This window comes from Miniopterus schreibersii (genome assembly GCF_964146895.1).
Source record: "Miniopterus schreibersii genome assembly, chromosome: 7".
Taxonomy (NCBI): Eukaryota; Metazoa; Chordata; class Mammalia; order Chiroptera; family Miniopteridae; genus Miniopterus; species Miniopterus schreibersii.
The window spans coordinates 23,547,950-23,573,502 of NC_138108.1; the positions used below are offsets into that span (position 1 = coordinate 23,547,950).

At 45.8% G+C, this 25,553-nt stretch overlaps 1 protein-coding gene across 7 annotated transcripts in view; it reads right to left on the minus strand.

The window, feature by feature from the left end:
* Positions 1 to 4,170: 4,170 nt before the first annotated feature.
* SPATS2L (spermatogenesis associated serine rich 2 like) overlaps positions 4,171 to 25,553 on the minus strand; it is a 148,966-nt gene continuing 127,583 nt past the window's right edge. For all 7 annotated transcript variants that reach the window (XM_081143308.1, XM_081143304.1, XM_081143309.1 and 4 more), the window contains 5 exons: positions 19,428 to 19,486; positions 13,096 to 13,205; positions 10,582 to 10,684; positions 7,707 to 7,927; positions 4,171 to 5,056 (listed from right to left, as the gene is read on the minus strand). In XM_081143308.1, the coding sequence (XP_080999434.1) occupies positions 4,664 to 5,056; positions 7,707 to 7,927; positions 10,582 to 10,684; positions 13,096 to 13,205; positions 19,428 to 19,486 (886 nt within the window). In that variant the 3' untranslated portion in view covers positions 4,171 to 4,663. The remainder of the gene's footprint in view (positions 5,057 to 7,706; positions 7,928 to 10,581; positions 10,685 to 13,095; positions 13,206 to 19,427; positions 19,487 to 25,553) is intronic.

The window sequence follows — 25,553 nt, forward strand, 5'->3', positions numbered from 1 at the left end:
CCTGTAAGCACTTCTCTAACCCGCTGGCTTTGTCACTGGAGGGACACAGCAGGAGGAAGGGTTTCTTTCTGGTTTAGTCTGTGTCCCTGTGTTCTTGCTCCTGCAGCACTTGTTGGGGTGTAGGACCTCCAGAGGCCGTCACCCCAGCAAGTTTCAGCAGCAGCTTCTGGTCCCATGGGTCTCCCTGCTGGCTCCCCAGATAATTCAACAGCGCCACTGAGGGTGGTTTCCTGGGGAGTTTTGCAGGTACCCCAGCTGACACCCAGTGCATTCACTGGCGTCCCTGCAGCTGGGCCCCAGAGTGGGCCTGCTCCTCTGGGGGAAGCTCCCTGGTTCTCAGGTGCCCTCGGGGTGTCTTCTTGCTCACGTAGATTCCTGTCCTCCAGTGGGACATAGCCACATCCTCCCCAACAAGGTCAGAATCTAACTTATTCAGTCCTTATGACAACCCCTCGAGGGAGGTACAGTTACTAGCCCCGTGCACCCATGGAGAAACCAGGTTAACGGGATGTTTAGAAACATGCCCAAGTTTAGACAGCCAGGAGGAGGCAGTGGGGCCTGGACGTGAGTCCTGCCTACCAGGGATGGGGCTTCAGCTGCTCTGCTCCCTTCCCATCTTCTCTGGATTATTTTGTACAAGTTGTTTAGACTCCAGAATTTTCTAGGGGTATTGGAGTTGATCACTTTCATATCTGCTCTCTCTTCCTTGTATTTATCAAGTACCTACTGTGTGCCAGGCATTGTCAAAGGGGTAATGACACTCTGGGCCAGCTTGCTACATAATGATGGCAATTTACAGAAAGTGTGTGTTCTCTCAAAAACTAGAAATAGGTAAATATAATTCCATTGTAAGTAAAGTTAAAAATAGGGTAGTTTTCTGTGTTTGACAAGAAGACTTTTTACACTTATTTTCTATAGGAATTCTTCATTTGCTTACTGTTGCAGCCATAGTTCTGCAATACGTTTGTGTGTGTGCGCGCGTGTGTCAGAAATCTACATACTTTCTCAAATAAACACACTTTCTGTACAACTGATTTATTCTTTAAAAACTATGTGTGGCCATTTCTCCTGTGAAACTTGAACTTAGTGGTAGCCCCAGAAGCTCTGCTGAGCTCCGGAAGAAGCAGAGCTCACAAACAAGGGGCCTCTGGAAATCAATGACCACAGTCCTTCGTAAGGCCCGTGTGGTGAGAGCACACTGTGCGCTTCTCAGATGGCAGGAGGGGACGGGTCCGAGGGCCCGGCCCTAAGGCTGCTCTAATGACATTAAACGCTGGTTTCCCGAATCTGCTTCCAGGGACTGGGGAAACTAATGATCGATTAAAAAACCTTCCTTGGGATTTAAAAGCTTGTTGTAAAAAGCAAAAGGGCAGGACAAAAAAAATTCCTTGTAACAGCTCACAATGAATAGTATCAAAAGTGTGCTTCAAATTGTGAGGTAACAAGAGAATCCCTGGGATTCAGCAACTCTTCGTATTTTCTTCTCATAAGATTAGGGCCGTTAAATTAGGTCAGGACTTTCAGAAAAATGCTGGAGGAATGTATTAGCCAATCAAATTATTATTATTATTGTCTTTTGCTGTTTTATAGTTTCCTTAGTGACTGGCTCTTACCCTTTTGCTTCATTTCTGGTGCCTGGGAGCGATCTGGAATCCTAGCCTACGTGCGCCTGAATTTTAGGGGTGGCCTCTGAAGGAAGCATGTGGGAAGGCGCCCCCACGGATTTCGGGGATGCTGCTGGGAAGTTGCAGTCTTACCACCTCCAGACACCAGAGGGCGCTCTAAACAGGCCGTACGGTTAGACGGCAGGAGGGATGGCGGGAAGGAGGGAGCTGCGGTGGCCTTGAACCCTGTCTAGCTGCATCGCCCTTCCACTCCCCGTCCTCCTTACTTGCCCCAGGGAGATAACTGTCCAGACCCTGGATTCCTTCTTGGGGTTAAATCAAGATTGAGGCTCAAACTTAAGCTTGCAGAGTCAAAAATTCCCAAAACTCTTTCTCTGGCAAAAATATGTAGGTCACTTTTAGTCTGGCAACTTTTCCTGGTAAATCTCATTTGATGTTGCTTCCCAAACAATGTTCAATGAGAATCTCTCTTTCTGATGCCAGCAGAACTGAACTGCTCATGAACTGAGCTTTAAATCGGATATGATGTGTTTCTGGTTTCTTCCCCCCAAACTCTTGTACGGCCTTTATTGAGGCTCAATTTTGTACTGATTTGTGTTTAACATTCTGAGCCTTGCAGCTTTCAGCCCCCCTCGGGGAGTCTCAACAGCACAGAGCTGGAGTATGTAGATTCTCAAATGAAATGTAAATGTGGAATGTAATTGGGAACCCAACAGGGAGCTTTGAATTTCACAAATGGAGTCTTGTGTACAACATAGGTGAGTTCTGAAGTTATTCCATCTTCATGGGAATTCAGATGTTTTAACCTCTGCTAGGGAAATGTTCAAGAGAGAGGAGTCGATTCTCCTGGCTATTGTGCATTAAGTAGAGAGATTAGAGTGCACATAGCCCGTGGAGTTTTAAAGGGGTTTAAAACATTTTAAAAGAATGTCAGACTTGACCCAGATCTCTAGGGTCACACCAGTGGTTCCCCTAGAACACATTGCCATTTAGTAATATAGTGTTTCAATGACCTGACAGTGGCACCAAAAAACTGAAATTACCATTTCAAAATGCAAACTAGTAAATGCACCCATGCCCAGGGTCTACGAAAAAGGCAAAACCTAGGAAAAACTATAGTCAGGTCTAAACACGTTTTAGCATTTTTGTTGTTTCTCTTCTGTGAACTGGGAGCATTTGCTATGTGTTTAGGAATGTTTTTAAACTTTCTTAACCCCAGGAGCAACCAGAGCCAAGGTCGAAGGTGGCTGGGTCTGTCTGCCCAAGGCAGGTGCACTCCTGACCTGGCAAACCCAGTGCTTTCCTGTTGCAAGAATTATCTGACTGATCTTCAAAGCTGTCACATATCAACTGACGTTTTTCAGTGGTGAGCCAAATCCTGCTACACAAAATTTGTGCAAAGTCCTTCTGTCTTGTAAAATTTAAATTCAGGGCCTCAGATGGAGTAAACGGGAAGGCAGTCCTGAACATTTATCTTTCTTATTTGAACGGACAGCTCTTCCTTCCTTCCCGGAATGTGATTTAACATTTAAAATTCCTATTAAATCTCTGGGTACACCCAGACCTCAGAAAGCCCTCTACAGAAAGAGCAAACATCCTCCTGCACTTGGCAGAAGAAGAGACGGATGCTTGCGTGGTGTGCAGGCTCAGCTGATCAGTGGAGAGGACCAGAAAAATATTAATGTGGAGCTGAAAAACAAGCATTTGCACTTGAAAGAAACCAAAAAATCTGTAGGACACATGGAAGTGTGATGGGAAACAGAGTTCAAACTGAGCTGCCCTGCAGTCAAAGACAGCGACCTGGGGCTACCTGGGGTTCCAGTCCCTCAACATCCAGTCTTCCTTCCTGGGGTCACAGAAGCCCTTCTCCACACAGCCCCAGGTGTTTCTGGAGAGCTGGCCACACCCCCGCTCGAGGGGGGTGGGGCTGATCAGCCTGTGCTAATTATCTCTCTCTTCGCTGCCTCCCTCCTCCCCCTTTGAGGACTGGTTTAGGGACAAGCCCACCAGCCATACAGGCCAACGACATGCAAGACCTTCGCTGGGACTAATGTGAAAGACACTTGCTCCATGAGGACACTGTGGGAAAGCTTCTCTCTTCTGTGGGGGACGAATTCGAATCTTAGGCTTGAGGTGGCCATTTGCTGCCATTCTGAATACAATGTCAGCCTGAGGAGGAAGGGAGAACTGAGGGAATCAAGAGCAGGCCCTGGTCGAACTGGACCCAGAAGGCTTGATACTGGACTTTTCAGTCTCTGAAGCAATGTTTTCGTGCTGGGCTGAGCCAAGGTTTATGGTCCTTGCAACCAGGGTTCCAAACTGCCGCACAGCATCTCGGAGGACCGGGGTGCACATCCATCTCTGTGTGTGCAATGCACTGGCAGGGCCGTTGTGAGGCCTTGTTTTTCCTGAAGGGATACTGTCCCAAGAGAAACAGTATTGTTCAGAGCTCCGTGCCACAACCTCTAGCCTCTAAAGTTTTCTGGAAAGTACTACACATACCTTTAATAATAAGTGGGCATCAACAAAAGAAACAAGCCAGGTGTCAAATGCAGCATATTTTAATTTGTTTCAAATAAAGCAATATATGTATATATATATATTTCAGAAAAACACCAGATGTTAAATTCTACAAAAGCGCATGTGTCCTCAGCAGATCACGTTTGTCTGGTCAATAAGAATTTTTTCCCGACAGTAACTCTCTAAAGACGATCAATGGACGGACATCACCTACAACACTGGTTGCTACTGAGCCTCTGGTCTTTAGCCACGTGTTGATTTTCCTAACAAATGAGTAAATACCGCCTGGCTACACTGCTGCAGTGTCTCGATGAGAAAAAGCATCAACAGATCAAGCAAAGCCATGAAAGGGTGAAGCAAGCTAGAGCTGATTATTAGAATTAGTAAAAATGATTGAGAGAGGGTGACACAACCACACAGGGCCTGTCTATTCTGATTGGCTCTCGGTTGGCAGCGAATTGGATCAGCACCTCGGGCAGGGGACCGAAACTGAGTGAAACCGCGTTCTGCCTCCCGGCTCAGGCCACCAGCGTCACGGCGGGCACCGAGAGGACCGCCGCCTCTGTGGAAACCTCCATCCTCGTGGGACAGAGGTTGCACTGGGAGACCCGGGCCACGCTGCCCCGGAAGGGCCTGGCCTCGGCGCTGTCTGCCGCGTGCTGCCTCCGCCGGGGCTTCTCCGCGTGGGCAGGGGCCTCGGCGGCCTTTGTCCCCACGGGGGCCTCCTGGTTTTTGGCGCCGCCTTTGTTTTTGGGACGGAAGCCGTTGTGCGGCTGTCTCCTGTGTTCGTGGCGGTTGCTGCCCTTCGCCACGGGGTCGCCTTCGTTACCGCTGCCCTGTGTCTTGGCGGACGCACTGAGCCTGTTATGATACTGTGGGTTAAATCTTCGTCTTTGGCTAGAAGACCCATTCTACGAAAAAAGAGAGAGAAAAGGAGATAGGTGTCAGACGCCAGCGGACCACTGCTGACTCCAGCAGACGGGGAGACCGACGTCTACGCCGCAGGTGAGCTTTCTTACACCCCAGGAGAACAGGCCAACATGCAGCTGAGGTCAGGCCGATACCAGCCTCAAGCTCAAGAGGAGGGTGGACTGCCTTGCACACGCAACGGCAAGGAAATTACTGACGCTGAGAGAGAGGCTACAGAAATATAAGACGGACAGTTCAAGGACCAGGCCAAATAAAGTAAAGTACATGTAACGGAGATGTCACACAGGAGCAGGGCAATGACGATTCTCTACGATGGAAATTTGGGGGACAGTCTATATGGACTATATAAATGAATTCTCATTACATAAATGAACAGAAATGTAAAATTCTACTTGTAATTTTTCTTCTCTAAGACAGTATTTTTTCCTGTTTTATTTCAAAATAAATATAGTTCAGAAATATTGCCTTGGGTAAACACAGGGATGAGGTGTATCTGATAGATCTTGGCTGGATGTGGGGGTAATGTGTGTTTTCACAGAGGTAAGTAGTTTTTTCTAAACCATGCAGTTGTCAGCCAACAAATTTTGAAGCATCATAGTGAAAAACTGGCCACCTTCAACAAATCGGCAGCCACGGCCATAAAGGGATGAGCAGAACGGAAGCAATGGGCTGGCGTGTCTGTGCCTGCGGAAGGGAAAGATACTGAATTCCTTGAGGTCAATAATAGCCAACATTTACTGAGGGCACAGTGTGCCAGGTACCATCTCACTGGGCATCACAATCACCCTGTGAGAGAGTTGCTATTTGTTTCATTTTATAGAGGAGGAAGATACAGTTAGGGGACTTGCCCAAGGTCTTCTGTTAGAAATCGGCGGAGCCATTTCCATTTCACACACTGTCTCCTGGCAAGATTCACAGATAGGCTGTTACAACACAGACCTTTATCGACACGTGTAACTTTATGAGTTACAAACATACACAAAGTTCTTACTTTGTGCACTGTGACCGGATGGTATAGATTCAGGGCAGACCCACCCCTGATAACTCTGGGCTCAGGGCAAGAGCACAGCGGCAGCCACACACCACCTGCCTGAACATTGTGTTTTCCCACCTCTGGCTCCACCGCACATTGCGGGAGGCCCTCGCACACAGCAACGGGGCCACTCCAGCCTGCGCACCTCAGCTTCGTCCCCACCCCCACAAATAATCACCCTTCAGACCTAGAGGTGTGCAGACTGGTAGTGTGGTCTGCTCTCAAGATGATGTGTCCAGGGAAGTGGTCCAAACAGAGAAGGCAGGCTTGTGGCCCCTTGGGAACAGAATTCCGGGATCTCAAGTACTTGGGGCACGTTCCAGAGGGGGAGTAGAGATTTTGGTTAGTTCCATCTCCTTGGTCTCACTCTGTAGGGAAGGCCATGGCGAGGGGAGGCCCGGGGGCGGGGCTGCTCTAAAGCAAGGGGCCCAGCTCAGGGCCCTTCCTGCCAGGTGGACAGTGTTGTAGCTTAGATATATAAGTACATTTTGACTTAAAAGAGTCATTGCCTGCAACATTTTGCTGAAAAATGGTAAAAACAGTGAGCTGAAAAGTATCTATGTGGATAGCATTTAATCTGGCTGCTTTTGTTTTTAAAGAAATTGTGAAAGGGAAATTCAGACGACATTTTAGACTTTTAGTATGAGGTTTAATAGTGAGCAAAGTACAAAAGCTGTGAAGCTGTATTTAGATTACAAGGAAAACAGATTTGATCATGATCTTAAAGTTATGCATATGTGAAATGCTCCTTGTTCAAGCACGATTTTAAAGTTCATGAGGACACTCAGGGCCAGAGAGATGCCTGCCAGTGTCATTAATGAGAATTCTGAGAGATTGAGACCATGAAACCCAACAGGGGCATGTTAGAAAACCAGCATTTTGGAAATCTTAGAGCATGCCTGGCTCCTGTACCATCAAGTCCCATTTTTTGTGCATTCACTAATGACAAAGAGGAGATCACGTCTCAAGGATACAGTGGAGAAGCAGAAGGAAGATTGCACTTTGGACAGTTGTACTTTTAGGGGGATACTAGATAAGAATTAATAATGTCATTTTGAAATGTATTCTCTTTACTGAAAGCCCACAAGAAGAGAGAGAAGTCCGAACTCACTTTGGCCTCTTACTCATAAACTAAACATAAGCAGGAATTAAAGAATCTTTAAAAACGAACGCCAGATTTCCCCTCAGTGTCAGAAGCCAGGATCTGAATCTTGTCTCCAGGTCTGTATGAGTCCCTTCCACGTGTGGGCCAGTTATGGGGGCCTGGGGATGGGCACTCAAGGGCACGAGAGGAGCTGTCTCATTTAGGGGGACTCTTTGCTGATGCTGTCAGGGGTGTACAAAGGCACTTCCTCCACATGGAAAGGCCCCTGTGAGATGTGGACTGGAGGGACCAGGGGAGACCCGTGAGGCCAGCCAGGCAGATGGAGGCCAGAGGCCAGCCGTGCTGCTGGGGGGGCTGGGGGGGACCCAGGAAGCTCTGCATCTAGCAGCTGCTGTTTTCTTCCTTTGCAAACCAGTGGTTTCTTCCTGGCCCCAAGGACCAAGGTCTGCGGGGCCCCTGGAGGCAACGCACGGAGCCTCCCCGGAGCACCTACCTGCTTGTGAGGGGGCATGGCCTGGTGAGAGCTGTCTGCGGCGCTGGGAAGGTTGCTGGCCATTTTGGGGTTGGCTGCTTTGCTCTCGGGGGGCCTGTTGTGACTGGACGACTTCCGGCTGAAGTTACTCTGTTTTCCCGAGGCTGCTGCGTGAGCGCTCAGCAGCGGCAGCAGGGAGCTGCAGGGAGTCCTGGAGGAATAGTTGTTCTTTGGATGTGTAACTGCAACAAGAAATCAGGAGGCATTAAGGGCCGTGCCACAGACATGGCGGCCTCGGACCCATTAGGAGATGGAGCTTCATAAAAACATTAAGACAAGCTTTGATTTTTAAAGAGGCCATTCGAAAGGGCACCTTGGTGCTCGGAGACCACCAAATTCCTTCTGTGAAAATTGCTGGACTGTGATTACAGCAGAATCATCCAAGTGGGGAGACGTTTGTAGGAAATAAGACCTATCTGAGCAACTTTAATATTATTCCTTAGGTCAAGAACCACTGCAGAAAGGGGGATAATGAAATCTTGAAGTGCCCACATGGCCCTATCCATAGCTGTTCCCTGCCTCCTGCTTCCCCATGATCAAACCCACTCTTGCTGTCCTCAGATCCCTTGACCAGCAGGTGCTCAGAGACGCAGAAAGACTGGGAGGGTCGTGGACACTGAGCCCATCAGAGCCATGATGTTCTGAGAGCAGGGGCCTGGGGTGATGATGGTGTCTGGAATTTTGTCACCTGGGTTAGGGACATCCCCAACCCTAGGGCCAGGCCAAAAGATGCCCCAAAGCATCTTATATTCCATTAGAGCTACATTATTTGACCTTTTATCAACTCCACTTTCTCCAGCCCCGCTGCAAATCTGCAACAATTCCAACAGTGAAGTCCGTGGAGGCTAATCAGAGAGGCCCCCGCAGCGCTTGGGCAAGTCTGCTCCAAGTTTATCATCAACGTCCATGCTGGTTCTGAAAGGGGTGGTTCCTGATGGGATGATTTCTATGTAATTATGCTGGCTCGAGGCTGGCAGGAATCAATCCAAGGATAAAGTCGTGATTTCCTCTCGCAGGTCACCCGAATTTGACTGCCAGGTTGGAATGCAAGACCTCTGAATCTTAAAATTGCCCCCAATTTCTAGAAGCAATTTCCTCTGCTACCTGTGTTGGATCAGACTTAATCCCAGGGCTCTTTTGGAGGATCAGGAGAGACTCGTGGGGCTCAGAGAACATGAGAAATAGAAAGGACAGGATGTATCTGTAGTCTGTTCGTTTCACAGGTAAGGGGTGGTGGCACGGTGGGGGCTGTGCAAACATCCCGGGGGCGTTTCAGCGGCTCTTGTGCTCACTAGATTCAGTTTCACGGGGTCCTAACTTCCCATGGCTCAGAGACCACCATTGCTGGTGCAGTAGCTGTGGGCTCTCAACACAGCTGAGAAGGGCCTGCTGAGAACTCTTGTCTCCAGCACCCAGGAGGAGGGATGGGGGGGTGCTGTCTTTCATGTGGACACCTGGAATTTGGTAAGGGAGGGTTCCGGAGGAGAGCAGGTGGAGCTGCACTTGCCACCTCTCGAATGGGTGACAGTCACTGGGCATCAGCGTCTCCCTTCTCATCAGGCTGAAGTAAAACTAGGATGAGCAGTTAAATGTCCAACCGTGAACCAGACTGTTTGCTTTTTTAGAGACGGGGCAAAATCTGAGGGTGGAGAATGGTAAATGGATAGATTCTTTCATAAGGGGGGGTGAGCATATATATAAAAAAAGAAAATGATTAAAATCAGATAATTGGCAAAGATATGTGAAGAAGTATTGAGTTCACAGCAGTGGTTATATTAACAGTAAAAACTGAAGATAACCTAAATGTCCACAATCGGGACTGGTTGCATCAATTTTATCTAAATAAATTATGGGCTAAATATATTGGCATGAAAAATGTCCACCATGTATTGTGAAATGATAAACGCAAATTATATTACTATGCATGTATGTAGTATGGTATAGCAAGTTGCAATATATACTATAATATGTGTAATATGTAATATGTAATATGTAACTTACACAGGAGACCGTATGTACATAAAAAGTGTGAAGGACACACCAAAGTCATGTCATAGTCTACTTAATATAGTTCTGCAACTTTTAGATCAAGCTTCTATTTTTTTATACTAAAAAAAAAAGCAATTGCCACTTTCATTAAAAAAAAAAAGTGCAGCCAAATCTCCGTTTTTCTGCTGACTGTGAGGCTGTGGACATTCCATGTCCCTCACTGGTCCCGCCTTCCTTCTTGCGGCCGACCTTAGAGCCACCAAGTGCTCATTCCTGCCTCCCTGGTGGGTGGGCTGGGGCGGGGGAAGTATCAGCAATTCTGTTGCACATTAGCTGCTCCAATTAAGCCTCAGTAGTGAGCGAGATAAAGCTAACGGCTGAAGTAAAGTCTTTCATTATCTGCAGACTTCAGTCGGCACAGAACCGAGGGAGAGGCTCAGGCACTGCTGAGCAGCACACATGACAGCTGGCCCTTCACGACAGCGGCCGCTGTTCCCAGACTCAACAGCAAGAGCACCAGGTCTACACCGAAGCAGCAGGCTGCTCGGAATACGAGGCAGCTTATCTGGCCGTGCTTAAGAAAAGTTTGCAAAAGGTATACACCAGTTGACCCTGTTCCGTTCTGCTTAATAAATCCCAGAGATTTACTGATGGGCAGTGGCATTTGAAGACTCTAAGTTCAAATCCTGACATTTCTAGTGACTTGTGTCATGACCTTAGATCATTAAATCCTGTCAGGCCTCACTTTGGGCCCCCTGGGGACCGCGTGCCTGACATTTCCAATATCACCTCCGAGCAGCGCCGGGCTTACTCATACAGAATTACTTAACAAGTGTGCAAAACTCACTTTCTCCACAGAGCGTGATTTGGGACTTGAGCTGCTCAATGTCGCAGGAGAATCGGGCAGCCTTCCCGAGCTCTTCATCATATTTACGCTCGCTGACAAAGTGCTGGAGGAAAGAGAAGCACACTGGAGTTAGTTTCGCAGCGACAGAAACGACAGGCTCATGAAGACGCGTCTGCTCTGCTCTTCTGCTGCTATGGACGGTGTCAGCCAGGGAGGGATGACGCCAGCTCCGTCCGTCACTGTGGGGACCCACTGGGTCAGACTTGGCTTTGACCTGCCTGGGGCATGATCGCCTTCTTGTCCTGGGAATACATGTGGGTCCTGTCTTTCCCCTGCCTGGGCTTAGACGGGAAGGCGATCTAGGCAAATGTGCGCCTGGGCTCATCTATCCGACCTCCTAGCACCCCTCGCCCTCCCGGCGCGTCCCCACCCGCTGTAAGTTTCTGGGTTGCATCCGGGCAGTCTTCCTAATTTGGCAGATGACTTGCTCAGGTATTGCTACTCCTCACAAGAAAACTTGTCATCCTTAGCTAAACACCCGTCTCTATTTTAATAGGGAACCAAAAAGTCCAAGCAGCCTTTAGTAACCAGAAAACATTGTCTTGGTAGAATTCCAAGAGCTGTTAAAGGAAGTGGGAAAGAGATTATCTTTCAATTCATTTGAAATGAAGATTTATGTGAGATGACAGAGTGAGAAATACAGAAATAACTATGACTCAGTTCCTCCTTTGAGTTCACCAGAGAGTTTACCACATGGCAAGGGAAACAGACACCACTAAGTACAACATAGGGTCGAATGTGGTAGGTGCTTCGGGAATATAAAAGAGAAAGAAATGATTTCCCACTGAGGGGACTGGGAGTTATGTAAGGGAAGCATTGGAGCTGGAACATTAAAAAATGGGCCGAATTCTTAACACATCATCTCATTTTCATCTGATCACAGTATTACGAAATCAGTACTATTATTATCTCTATTTTACAGAGGGGAATTGAGGTTCTAAGAATATGTAATTTAGCCGAGGTTGCGGAAGCCAGACTGTTTCACCCCAAAGCCTGTGTTGTTAACCATTTTATGTTCAGTGGGAATCTGACAGGCAATTCACACTCCTCACTTCATGTTCTAATAAGAGCGAGCGAGAAGTTGGAATATATAGACACTGCAGTCCAGCTGTGGATTTTATCCTGAGGGGAAGACCAGGCCTGCTCTGGGGCTATAACCTTGGTGTTAAGTGTGGATGACCAGGCTAGAGGGAGACCTGGAGACAGAAAGACTAATTAGGAGGCCAGGGCAACTGAGCGGGTGGGAAGCAACGAAGGCCAGAAGAGGTGAGAGAGAAAGATGCTAGAGCCTCTCAGGACCTTGGGGGGCCCTTACTTCCCTGCTCCTTTTCACGCCTAACTAAAACACAGAGGGCTGCAAAAACACTTGCCACTTTCTACCATTCCTAACCAGTTTTATGTCCAGATGAGCAGACAATCCGACTTATAAAGCCTGTAGCAACTGTGTCTTCTAAGTACTCTAGTTCCCAAGAAGTAGGTCAGAAGCTGGTGTGTGTGTGTGTTTAGTATACTGGGGAGAAGAGATTAAGGGGAAACTTAGAAACTGTAACTTCCTATTTTATTGTACATACTTGTTTTGGCCCTTCTGGTAACCATTTCTCCTTCTGGTAACTGTACCCCAACATAATTTCAAAGACCCACAGTCTTGGTGGGCCTGTCAACCCAGGCCTCTCTCGGCTCAGTGGTGGATGTGACGCAGCGGAGGCCGATCAGAATCTCTCTCTAGGACTTGAATCAAGTGGGTGGCACAAAGGCTGATAGTGTCCGGAGGTCACTTGCTCCGATGGTGCCCTGAAGAGAGTCTAGTGATTACTGCTGCCTCCACTACCCAGTGGCTGCCCAGGTTTCTGTCTAATCATAGTCCCGAGTCTTCGGATCACACTCTGCGTGGGTGAACCACACTCACGTACTTTCAAATTTCATTTGTTCTTGAGGTTACCAGGGCCAGTCTCTGTCGCTTACCACTGAAGAAATCTAATAAACTCACACTCGCGGGTGGCATTCCTTAATAAAAGGGCAACTAAGCTAGGCAAGGATGTAGGAAAGATGTCTCCATGGACTGTGCTCTCCTTAGAATCCCTACTGCTACTATAAACTCATACTTAGCGTGTTCATGTGGTGTGTTTATACACATATGCATGAAGTACATATGGTAAAAATAATATCCCCCATCCCGGCTATAATTCATGGTTAAATACATTTTATTTAAGTCAGTCCCCACTAAGAAAATAGCTTGTACCTCCCTCTGTATTAATATGTTCCTTCAAACCACTGTATACGTAAATACAGTGATCAGAAGGCCCTTTGCCCTTCTGTTCTCTATGTCAGCCTTGGGAAGGGGAGCTGGGTGTGTGGTGTTGGGTCCTCAGAGAGCAGCTCTCTATGGGTGCAACACACAAATGATGGGATCGAATCCCCGGTTCAGGGCTCAGGCTGTGGTCGTTTGGAACTGACCTTGATTTCTGCCCTGAGTTCGGCCAGCTGCATCTCTGCCATCTGACTGGCCAGATCAGTGAGTCTCTTCAGTTCTTCTGCTTTCTTCTGACGAGCAGTCAGGATTTCCACTGCCAAATAAGAAGGAATACATTAGGGCCAGAGATTTAAACACATTAAGTGACCTAATTTCTTGGAATCAGTTTTCTCTCTGCAGCGATCACTGTTGGACCATGACTATTTTCTGAGCTGGTCATCGGGGTGGGTTTGTCATTGGTGCTCATCACCAACTGCCCATTTCTGGATGGACTCACGCACCCATCTCAAGCCAAACACGGTCCTTCTGATTCACTGCACACCCACGGTCGTCTTCATTTTCCTCACTGGCATCTGGTCTCACTGACTTAATTTGGACTTTTAAATGTGTGCATTACTCAGAATAGCTATTTCCAAAAAGACACTTATTAAAATCCTATCTGAATGGTATTGCAAAGATAGGGAGTCCATTAAACAAAACCTGTTCTTCTATGTGCTGTACCATTAAATTCTAACAGTGCCAGACTTTCTGGACTTTCACACATACTCATTTAGGGCAACTAGCTGGGTTGTTGGAATATGACTTAAAGGTTTTACTTGATTAGCTTTTTGTGAGCGAAAAATGCCTTTTCTTTTGATACTCTGCAGATAAGTTTCCATTTGGCAATCAGATTGAAGTTCCAGACCATGGTGTCCTGTCCTTGTTATAAGTGTCCCCAATGGAAACATCTCAAGGGTGAGTCAAGGCCCTTTGGAACTGGATTCATGTGCACTCTTTAGCATCTGCACACACAGTGAAGATACCAGGGAGCTCTCTGGCACCACATACCACACATGTCAGATGAACTAAAGGTTCAAGTCGAAGTGGTAGCCCACAGGTTAATTTGTGTGTGTGTGTTTCCCAAAAGATCACGGAACTCAAAAGCTATGGATACAAACCTATGGGGTGAGATTTAAATATGAAGTCTGATCTTTCATAATTCAAATTATGTAAATAATTTATAGCTCTCTAATTCAAGCCACATATGAAATGCTTTCATTTCTTCTAGACAAGTACTCTGAGTTGTAACAAAGGAGAAGCCCATCTAAGATAATATGTACTTCCAAGTCACATTCCATTCTTGGCTGAACAAAGGTCAACTGCTTCATTAGACCTGATCCACAGCGTACATGCAGAGCCAAACAATGTGACTTCTCATTGTAAGAGTTCTTAATTTATGTGTCAAAAACATCACCTTAAAACCCTAAAAGAAGTTCAGAAGGAATCAAGAGTTATTGAGTTCTTACAAATCATTAAACTATTATTCAGAGAAACATTATCTTTTTATGCTGATCTCAATGCTGAGATGTCAACAAAATAAGAAATCTATAACTCATAAAGCCTCATCATCTGCCAAACTACTCTAATCATGCTTTAATTATTCACTGGGACTCCTCCTGCCTCCCACTTACAGTGCCATGTAGCTGGGCAGAGGCCGATCTGAGCCTGGCTGCTTTTCAGAATACAGAAGAGCCAGTGAAAAGCTCGTCCCAGTGATGAAAGTGAAGGGAATTTTCATCTGAACACAGACAGTGTATTACCCAACGATATCCCAGGTTACCCAATCAGACGAGACGACACAGAAGGGTGACCTGCTATCACTTTTGGCTACAGAGTGCCTGTGTTTTGTTTGGTCCACATATGACAAGTTAGTTTTTCAAATTAATTGCCCACATTTGAAAATTAAGAGAGTCCATTTGAAAGCTGGGTTTCTGGTTTCTCTTAAAATACTGGAATTTCTGGCCACAGCTGTTGAGCATTTCCATGTGGCAATGACTGGCTAGAACTGAGAACTCGTTGCCTTTTTCGGATGAAGCATGGGGCATGTCGTGCCTGGTCCCTCCCTGCTCTGTTCGGCTGATTAATGTGACCTGCCTGGCCTCTGTAACAGGCATCGTACACAGTAGAGGCTGCACATGTACTTATTTGTGTCCACAACACCGAGGGGCTGGTACGCAGTGGTGCCCCACATGCCTGCTGAAGGAAGGGTTGAATGAACCAATCTGTACTTAAAAGGAGTATGCAGAGGACAGAAGTGCCTCTTCTCCAGGGGCCACTTAGGAATGTCTAGCACTCAAGTCTGCTTATTTGTTTGCCATTGCCATTCAACCTATGGATGGGACTAATGTCCCGAGCATGAGAAAATTATTTTTGAGTAAGAAGATGAAACAAAGTACTTTCTTCTCGCAAAGATTAAAAAAAAAAATAACTCTGAAGGCCCAGACTTGACAAGCAGCTAGCACAGGGGTCAGCAGACCCTGAGTAACCACACAGTTAAACAAATCCGACTTTTCTTAATGGATCCTTTGTGGGACTGGTAACAATTAGGGGCAATTGTTCTTTTTGATTAAGCAGAACTTGGGCATTCACACCAAACAAAAGGTTTTGTAGAAATAGATATAAATGGGCCCTAAAATAGGAATGCAGGTGCAAGATCACCAATAAGTTCTTAGTTTACACTCATGCAAATGTGCATGGAGATGAATATTTTGCATCAGCAAGTGTTGGGATGAGTTTTACATATAGTCTCATTAACATTTCAAAGCCTTTCATTATGAAAAAGCCTTAAAACTTGAGATCTAAAGCTAAATTCTTTGGTGGGGGAGGCAACATTTTCACCACAAAAACATCAATCACAGAAATAAAAAGTAAAAAACAAAACCCTATCAGATCCTAAAATTCATTGATCCTAAAATATAAAATAGAATAATAAGTGTATTTTGAAAGCACCATCCTTTGATAAACCTGTGGAAGGGACAGTTCCACGCAGCTCTGGATTTTTGCTACATTTGGGACTTGATTAATGTCATTTAGGTACTTTTATAGACAGTATCTAGTGTCCTGAAATCTGTTTTCTCAACAGGATTTATAAATTCCTTCAAGGTTCCGAAACACATTGGAAGCTTGCTCTTATTGCTTGAACCTTGAAAAATTCTAGGGCTTCTCAAATAATACTCCTCAGCAGGGAGGGAGGGTGTATGTGAAATCCTGAGGGACGGGAGCTGGAGCAGACGTAGTTCTTCAAGCACAAAGATCCTTTGAAATTCTTTTTATTCCTAAAAAAATTCTTGTGAATTTTGCATTTTATTTCACAATGTATCTGTGTTCCTATTAACATAAAGTGATGTTTCTTCCCATATTTCTTGTAAACTGACACTCCAAGAGCATGCCTGCATGGGCCTTCCATTCCCTGGTACACAAAGTCTGAGACCACAGCACTACAGCAGCCGAGTTGCAAATGTAAAGCGTAATAATCCTACAGACCTGTGGGTTATTGTGGAACTAAGTGAAATAACTAAGTGAAGTGTTTGGAATAGTACCTTCAAGAAAGGCTCACTGCGAATATTATTAATAAAGCGAGATACATTCATCTAAATATACTTCCTCTTTTTGTAATTACATTAATGTTCACTGATATTGGATCCCACAGCCTATAGACACTGAATTAATTACGGTTTGTTTAACAAATATTATGAAGGGCCTACAGTCTTCTCAGTATTGTGTTAGGTGCCGTGAGGGATATTAGGAGCTTATGTTATAATTGAGGAAATGTGGTTTAGACCATGCTCAGGAAATGAAAAATACTCGTGAGACAGTAGATAAGCAAGCTCAAGATGGTGGTTGCAAAGACGGTTCGGTGCTTTGTGGGGAGAAAGTCAGTGGTCGCTTCTGTCTGTGAGGACACATGGCGTGTCACCTGAGAGAGGCTGTGCCCTCCGACCTCACTTTCTGACTCAAGGACAGCGCTGGGCTGACCTCTGTACCAACGGAGCTTTGCCCTTTCTGTTCACCTTCTGTGTCAGGTACTTGCTAAGTGCCTGGCACGGGTTTTCTCATTTTATCTTTCCAAGAGCTATTTGAGGCAGATACAATTCTTATTCCCCCTTTTCTGATATGCAACCACAGACCTGGAGAAGTTAACAGAGTGGTGCAAGGTCACACAGCGGTGAATGGGTGGCACTTGGAACTGGACTCGGTTCTGCCTGCTCCGGCGCGTGGGAACTGGCCTCTCCAGGGCTCGGGCAGGTCTGACTCCAGCGGCCACCGCCCCAGGGACTGAAGTCAGGGGGTCCCGGCGACCAGGCCGCTGTTCCCGCCGAGCGCTCCCGCGGGCTGCTTGCCGGTCACCGCGGCCGCTGACCGAGCTCAGTGCCCGGGCAAGCGCGCAGCGAAGGTTTATTGATTAAGCGAGCCGTAAAAACGGGGGTGCTCCCCGGAGATGCCTCAAGTTCCATGGGCCTTGGCGCCGAGTACTGTCCCAAGGAGAAAGGATGAGCACATGAAATCGCAGGTGTTTTGTTAACCTCTTAGAAAGTGATGTGCTAGCAACTTTCTATTTTGGTGCCAGAGAGACATTTGTCTCTGTTGGTTCTTAGTGTTTTTAACCAACAGGGCACGAAGCTGAAAAGGAAAAATAAGCTCTACCTTATAGGAATAAGAAGAAATAGGAAAAGTCCCATCATGTGGAAATCGACTTTTGCTGAAGAAATGAATAGATCTCATAAGAATAAAACAATGTCTCAATCAAAGGGATTGTGTAACTACCTACATATTCCACAGCTTAACCCTGGGTCACATTTAGTTTTATTTAATAAAACCAGCTCTATTTTCCAGCCTGAAAGTTTGTTTAAAATTATTTAGAAAAATCGGGTATGAAAAAGGATAGCTATTTTCCGTAAAGGGATTATTGAATTATGGCCAAGGGCCAGGTGAGAAAAATATAAAAAGAATGAAGAATCTGGTCTGATTTTTCATTCTGGTAAAAAGAAATGCATTACTGTCAAAGGTAGAGGAATCTAGCTGAAATGCGGCTGGTGTTGCGGACTGCCGTTTTATTTAATTCATGAGATAAAATTTCAGTAAAGATGAAGAATTTAAAATGCTCAGGAGATAAGAGTTGTAAAAGCAAATCCCATCTTAAAAATATGGTCTTAGGGTTTCCATTAACATAGCAGAGTGAATTCAGGAATAAGAGAGGGCCCAGCATGTCCATTTGTGGCCTGTGTTGAATCTGATTGTATAATCCTGTTTCGGTTGAAATTTTCAACCCATGAACCTCAGCCTAGTTGAGACAGTAAATCTGTCCTACTGGCTGTCGAGTAGCTTCACAACAGTGGAAAGGCTTAGAAATAAGTATAAAGAAAATAAAATAAATCAGACCCAGAGAACAAATATTTTGTGTTAAAATTAGGAGAAGTTTTGCAATGATCATGATCGTCTGAGTGTGCTCATTATTTAAAGAGTGTCTGGTATATTAAGCAATCTCACTGGCGATTTTAATTCAAAACATGTAATTCATTTTCTTTTGCGGTGTCAGGTTGGCAGGTATCAGGGAATCTGACTGAATTTGTGAACAGAATCGGAGTGTTTTAAGAAAACTTCACTGAGTACATCTCTAAGTTTGAATTATTAATCTTGTAAGAGTTACTTGGAATACTTTGCCCATTAGGTTTGTGAGTTTGCCTGGTCAGGCATCTGAAGTGCTTGAAAAAAATCAGATATATTAAATTCATAAATGCTATTCAAAATGTTAAGAGGAATTTGAGTTTCAAATGGGACTTTTTGTTTTTGTTAATTCTCACCCAAGGACATTTTTTCCATTGATCTTCAGAGAGAGAGAGAGAGAGAGAAATGTTGATGTGAGAACATGCTGATCAATTGCCTCCCAGAGAACATGGCCCTGACCAGGGCCGAGGATCGAACCTGGAACCCAGGTACGTGCCCTTGACCGGGAATCAAACCAGAGGCCCTTCAGTGCGCGAGCCAATGCTCCAACCACTGAACCACACTGGCCAGGGCTCAAACGGGACTAATTTTTTTTTCAGTGAAATTTAATTTGTTGAACTTGAGTTAGTTGAACCTAGAAAAGACCAGTGCAAAGGATTGCATAAGTTGTGTAGCAAGACTTGTAAGTTGTGAAGGTTTAAAATTATGTAAAAAAATTTAGTAACAAATTTAATGTCATTTTAAATCCAACTAACTATACATAGTCCATTATATGCACCAAAGTCCCTCTGGACTTGAAACAGTTCAGCTGACACCTACTATTTGCTGAGTGCCTATTCTGCCGGGTGGGTGCTACTAGTCTCCTTTGCCACATGAAGTTACGGAGGTTTCCAGGGACTAAGTGACTTACTGCCTAAGGTCACAGAGCTCATGAGCCAGGATTTCCGTGTGAGTTTTAAGACCCCACTCAGAATTCACGTCACTGCCAGCCTGACCTACAGACTGCTTCTGATGGGGAGGCTCCTGATCCAGTAACCAGGTGTGTACTTACTGGCTTCTTCTTTAACTTGGTCCATTTCTGCCATTAATGAAACTTCTTTGTCAATGATGCTGGGGGAGAAACAAAACAAAAACAAAAGCAAAGAATGCTTAATCAAAGACAAACTTTTAATAAGCACTGGAAGTAAAATGAAAGATTATTTTCATTAAACAAAATACAAAATTACCATAAATATTTCTATGTTACAATGCCAGCAGCACACTCTGCTTTTCCAAAATGAGGCAACGTGGAAGGGATGCGCCCAAGTATTACACAGTGACATCTGCTGATTAAATCATTGTCAGCAAGTCTCAAAAAAAGCCTTTCAGACTTTCAGAATGGCCCTGCTTTGAATTTAAATTTGGGAGTATTTTTGCCCTATGAATTCCAAAGTTCCAAAACAACATAATAAGGATTTAAAAAGCTGGCACTTGGGTTATCAAGGCTGGTAGTTCTCAAACGTCTCTCTGCTTCACTCTCCCAGATTCTGGCTGACGCCGAGGAAGGGAGAGGGCTGGGCCCAATTCTGATAGATGGTCCTGGGATACATTTTGAGAAATATGGTCTGGGTCAATCCACCCATATGCTCTATGATATGAGTTCATGCCTTCTCATTTCCCCAAATAAGCATTTCAAGCATCTTCAAATTAATGTTGTTCTATTATATTTATTTTTTTGGTTAGTCTTTTGAAAAGGTATTACCCACATAAAGAAACTGTCTGTCCAAAAGTTCATTTTTCTTCCCTCCTGACTCCAAATTCCCCTCAGAAGCAACGCGTCACCAGAAATACCAGATCTTTATGTCTGTATAAGCATAGATGTCACATGTTTTTATTTTCATTTCAACCATAAGTATTTCAATACATACCTAAAAGACAAGGACTTTTGGGGACTATAACCATAGTATTACATTAATACCTAAAAATGTTAACAATAGTTTAATGTTATCAGATGTTAAATTTCTCTAACTGTCCCAAAATTTTAAAAACAGTGTTTGAACCAGGATCTAAATAAGGTCCGTTCACTGTAATTGGTTGATTGTCTCTTAAGTCTGTGTTAATCTATAGATTCCCTCCCATCTCTTTTTTTCCCCCTCTCCTTTGCAATTCATTTGTTGAAGCAGCCAGGTTGTTTGTCTTGTACAGTTGTCCACGGTCTGAATCTTGCTGACTGCATCTCCCTGATATTATATAACCCACTCTTACTATTTCCTATAAATTTGTTATGAGCTATAGAAATTTGATTGGATTCAGATTTGATTTTTATTTCAGGAGGGATACTTATGTTATCTACTTCCACTGGCACATAATGAAACAACATTTTATAAATATTCTTCCTAAAAAAAATCAAACCTGAATGTATTCAAATTTCTGTATCTTATAACAAATTTGTAGGACATACAAAGAAAATCTCTATTTTTTAAAATGATATTAGCAGCCACTGATGATCACTGGCTAGATCAATAGGGCTTGAAAAATGAGAATATTCAAATTCTATTACCTCATCACTTACTTACTGGAAATCTTCCGTAAAGAGAAACTTTCCTTTATCAACTACTTGGGTTATCATGAAGTACAGTTTGTACAGGTAAGAGAGGACAAATTCTTATGTCTCTCCTTTTATTTATTAGTTTTTAAAATGGTAGTTGGTTTTTTAGCAGCCCCTAAAAGTAGCCAATGCGGTTTTATTGCTTGTTCGTACAGTTTAATTATGAACTCGTGCTTAATGCACTTAAACACATTGCAGCGATCGCCCTGTTACTACTCAGATTGTTCAATCAGATATGCTTTTCCCCCCACTTAAATTTTAAAGTGTGTTGAAAACTGATTTCCTCTTAAGAGAAACTATTTTATATATTTGTCAAGGTAAGAAGCGGTTCCTGGGAGTTTTGGGGACCCTACACCCGACGATGTAAACTAAACACTGCAGGCTAAGGCCTGCGTGCGGAGGAGCTCAGCTCTTTCCAGCGCGGAGACCCAACGGGAAGAACCGACGTGAACAGTGAATGGAAATTCTCAGGACTGGGCGCTAAGCCAAAGGCCGCTCAGGCGTCAGCTGTCCTCATGACGCATATGGCTTAAGGTCACCGGTGAGGATCACTTTGGTGTAACCAGCGCCTCAGGTTGCTGGTCCCTTAGTTACTGACATTACGTAGGTATGATGTCCATGTGTTTTAATACGCGACACTGTGATAAAGAAAGGCGTACGGTGAGGAGGATGTCTTTATCCCACCCCTGTGCCCACCCACTCAGTTCTCCTCCCTGCAGGCCTCCCCTGTGACCGGCTTGTGCGTCCTCCTGGACACTCTTCCTAAGCCAGCATGGAGTTGTTCACATGAAATGCTGAGCTGGGTCAACAGGCTGGCGTCCCTGTGAGTAGGAGGTATATTTACCTTCTCTGCCAAGTTCACAAAGGTAGCCACCACCGAGGCCAAGTGATGCTTTGTTTTTGTTTTTAACCCTCCGAGAGAGGGCAGTTCCGTGTTAGTTTAGGAAAATGAGGCAAGTGGATGAGCTGCTGAGGAGGTGAGAGCCTAGAGACGGGGAGTCAGGAGCCCGAACTACAACAACGTGGCTAAGCTCCCCTGCCTGAGAAAAGGCTCTGGATTTGTATCCCCTACAGAAAGGGGGGACAGACGAGGGAGGAGGCGGCAGGAAGGCTGGGAGCTGTGCAGGGTGAAGGTCCTGGGAGAAACCACCCATAGTGGGGCGAGGGTGGGCGGCAGCTCCTCCAGGAGCCCGAGGGCCTCACGTGCTGCTGTGGGGCGCACACTGCCTGGCGCACACTCCCAGACGCACAGACACACAGACGCACAGACACCGAGCAAGCACGGGCTCAGCGGCTGGCAAGAGGCAGCAGCCCGAGGGCAGAGCGAGCGGGAGGGTAAGGTCCACCCCACCGCCAGAAATGGCACAAATCTGAGCAGGACTTCGACTTCCACAGGGCATGGAAAGGAGTCCGGGAAACGTCTTTGGGACTTCAGCTGACTTAGGGTTGCAGGTCACGTGAGACTTGCAGGAAAAGGGCCCCTCCTCCTCCCTGGGGTGTGCGGCAGGGCTGCACGGGTCTGGGACACTGTGCAGGAGCATGCCGCAGAGGGCGCTAGAAACGGGGAGACTGGCAACACCTTCATCCATCCAGTAAATGCTTGCCGAGCGCCTGCCACGTGCCAGGCAAGGGTGGTGGGGCTGGGAACACAGCTCGGGGTCAAAAAGAGTTGCTACCATCCTCGTGGAGCCTACATCCATTTGGGGAGAGCAGAGAGGAAGAAAGTGAGAGGATCTGCGAAAGGAACTGGACTGGGGAAAAAATAGTGAGAAACAGAAAAGGAAAGAAAATGGTGATGGCAAGAAGAAATTAAGGTTCCCCCACCCCCAACCAACTAGAAGATTTCTAATTAGTCTCCGGGTTTGGAGGGCATGCGAAGTACACAATGTAAGGAAACGCATGCACATGATACAAGACCAGGTGTCCTCAGGCTGCCGGTGGGGGGCTGGGGAGGAGCAGGTTGCAGCCAGAGTGCCAGCACAGCCTCCCACAGCCCCCCCCTTCTCAGCCCCCAACAAGGCCACAGGCCCTGGAGGTTGGAACCCTGCAGCCTGTGTGTGTCGCGTGGGGAGGATGGTGTAGGAGGGGGCCTTTGCTAATTTCTTTACCAGCTACGAAATCATGGCAAATTTTTGTTGATTAAATTTGTTGATGTATTATGTGCCCAGAGAGTTTACAAGATGGACATCTGGGGTATAATACACATCCCCAGATCTAACACACAGGACACGAAGCTGGATATTCACACCATGGTTAGTTCCGGCCTATGGGCTAGCCACTGGAGGAATGAAGGTTACACACAATAAACTGCTAATCTGCTTAATGCCCACTTGAGGATGTGAGAAAGCCTGTGGAGTTGGCACCAAACCATGCTTCCATTCCTCTGGGTATTTCAACAAAGCATTGTCCTCAAGCGTCCTAGTAATTCAAGCACTGCTCTGTATGGCTGCTTTCAAAACTCTGTGGATAAAGGCAGGCCAAGGGATCTCTGCTGAGTCAGGACCCTCTTCCAAACTGACGATCTGAATGCAAACCAGGATCGGCTGCCTGCCTGAGACAGTTCCTGCTGAACCTCCCTCAAGAATCTCAAAACAGTGCACCTGCGCATTTTCTTGGATTTTGCTTTCAAGGCAGCAGGCTGTGGGCGGGAGGAATGGCCGTGAGAGGCGGACGCAGAGGACGGAGCAGCAAAGGCCAGCGCGTCCTCTGGCAGGCTGCCAGGCAGCCAGGAGCCAGCACACCGAGCGAGCGCCAAACCACAGGGAGGTCCAAAAGGAAAGGCTGGGTCTGAAACCGTCCAGGCGCCCACAGGGCCTGGTGTCGCATCTGTCTTCACGAGGAATTTCATCAGTGCCATTTGCAAAGTCCTAGTGAATCTTCTTAGAGGTACCAGGACGGAGATACCAGGCCGGGTCTTGAGAGGAGTGACATCAGAGTTGATGAGTCACAGAAAAACCACAGTGTCATAGACCACATTCCCGGGGGAAGCAGGAAGGCCACCTACTTGCTTTCGAGGTAAACCTGTGTAGACTTATCAGCCCCAAGTTGCCTCAAAATGAGAGCCGGTCAGAGCTAACACATCCTGAGTGCTTGCTGCGTGCCAGGAACATTAAAAAGAGCCCCCGCCTTTATTGGCTGATCTCATTTAAGCTTCACGACACCCCAGAGGGTATGGGCTCTGCTCTCTACTCACCACAGGGCCTTGGCATATGCCCTTCCCTCTGCTGGAACACAACTCTCCTCCCCAACCCTGCCTTTCTTCATCTCATTAACTCTGAGTATTCCTTCAGGTCTCTGTTTAATCATCACATCTTCGGGGATGCTCTGAGTTTTTAAAAACTTTATGAACTCAGACTATTGTGAGTTGCTCTGTTGATAGTGATAAATGTAAGGGAAGAAAACATATTCATTTTCCTATGGCATATCAATAATGAAACTTCTTTTTAATTGGTATAGTGTAGTGCTTGCATATAAATCATGCTTATGCAAAAATTTATATAATTTTTGTCTCTGACGGAATCTAATCATCTGAGACATAAGCTTATGAATGAAAGTGCAACGATATTCACCGAACCACGTAGGGTTTGGCTTAGAATCAAAAAAGGTAGTTAATGATTCTGTTTGCAAACTGAGGTGGCAACAAATTATTAAAATTTGTGCTTTCCCCTCTGCAATTCTAAGTTTTGAACATTTTTGTTTTTCAACAGTGACCGTCTGAACTTGGAGACACAGAACTCTTTCATTGGCTCTCCACTGACCACTAAAAGTTCCCTCAGTGGCTGGATAAAGTCCCCCAGAGGATGCCAGACTTCAGCTACTTCGAACACGTTCTACCTAAACTGAGCTCACACAGAACCCATGCTGGCCTCCCGGGCTTCCGATGTGCCCTTTCTCCTTCCAAAACGCGTGCCCTCATTTTATCTAAACTGCCTGGACAGTAAAGTTTTATTCTCTTGCCATAAAAAAGCTTTTATTATCAAAGCAATAAGGTGTAAGGAGGAAGAGATCACCATGGCAGAGCCTTTACGGTTTATTATGTAGTTAATCACAGAGATAAAGTGTCGTTTTATAAAAATGTTTCCACTGTCTTGATCCCTTTCTATGGAGGACTAATAACAACAATAATAAAAAGAATCGGAAAGGCACTTTAGCAGGAATACATTGACCATTTTCTGCTCTGTGGAAGCCCCTTCTTTAAACTGGGAGACTAAGAGGGCGAGGGACAGAACTGCTTCATTTGGAAGCCTGGATGGGCCATGCCAGGTCTCGGTGCGTCACAGAGGAAGATGCTATGATAGGGGGCAGCCCACAGGACTGCCAGTGGTTGATCAGCTGGAGAGCAGAACCAGCTGGTGGATACTGAGGAATGAAAGCAGAATTTCAAAGGGAATTTAAAGAAATCCATCTGCAACAGCAGCCAGAGTTACATGTTAAAGAGTTAAAACAAGGCCACCTTCCCATCTCAGGGAGTTTGCCTCAGGAGGCTGTAGTGACAGAAACTGTCTGGGCCCACCTGATCCCAACAGTTTTGCTTCAGAACCTTCTTGTGGAGGAAGTGTTTCAGTCTGGAGCTTCCCTAACCCCTCGGCT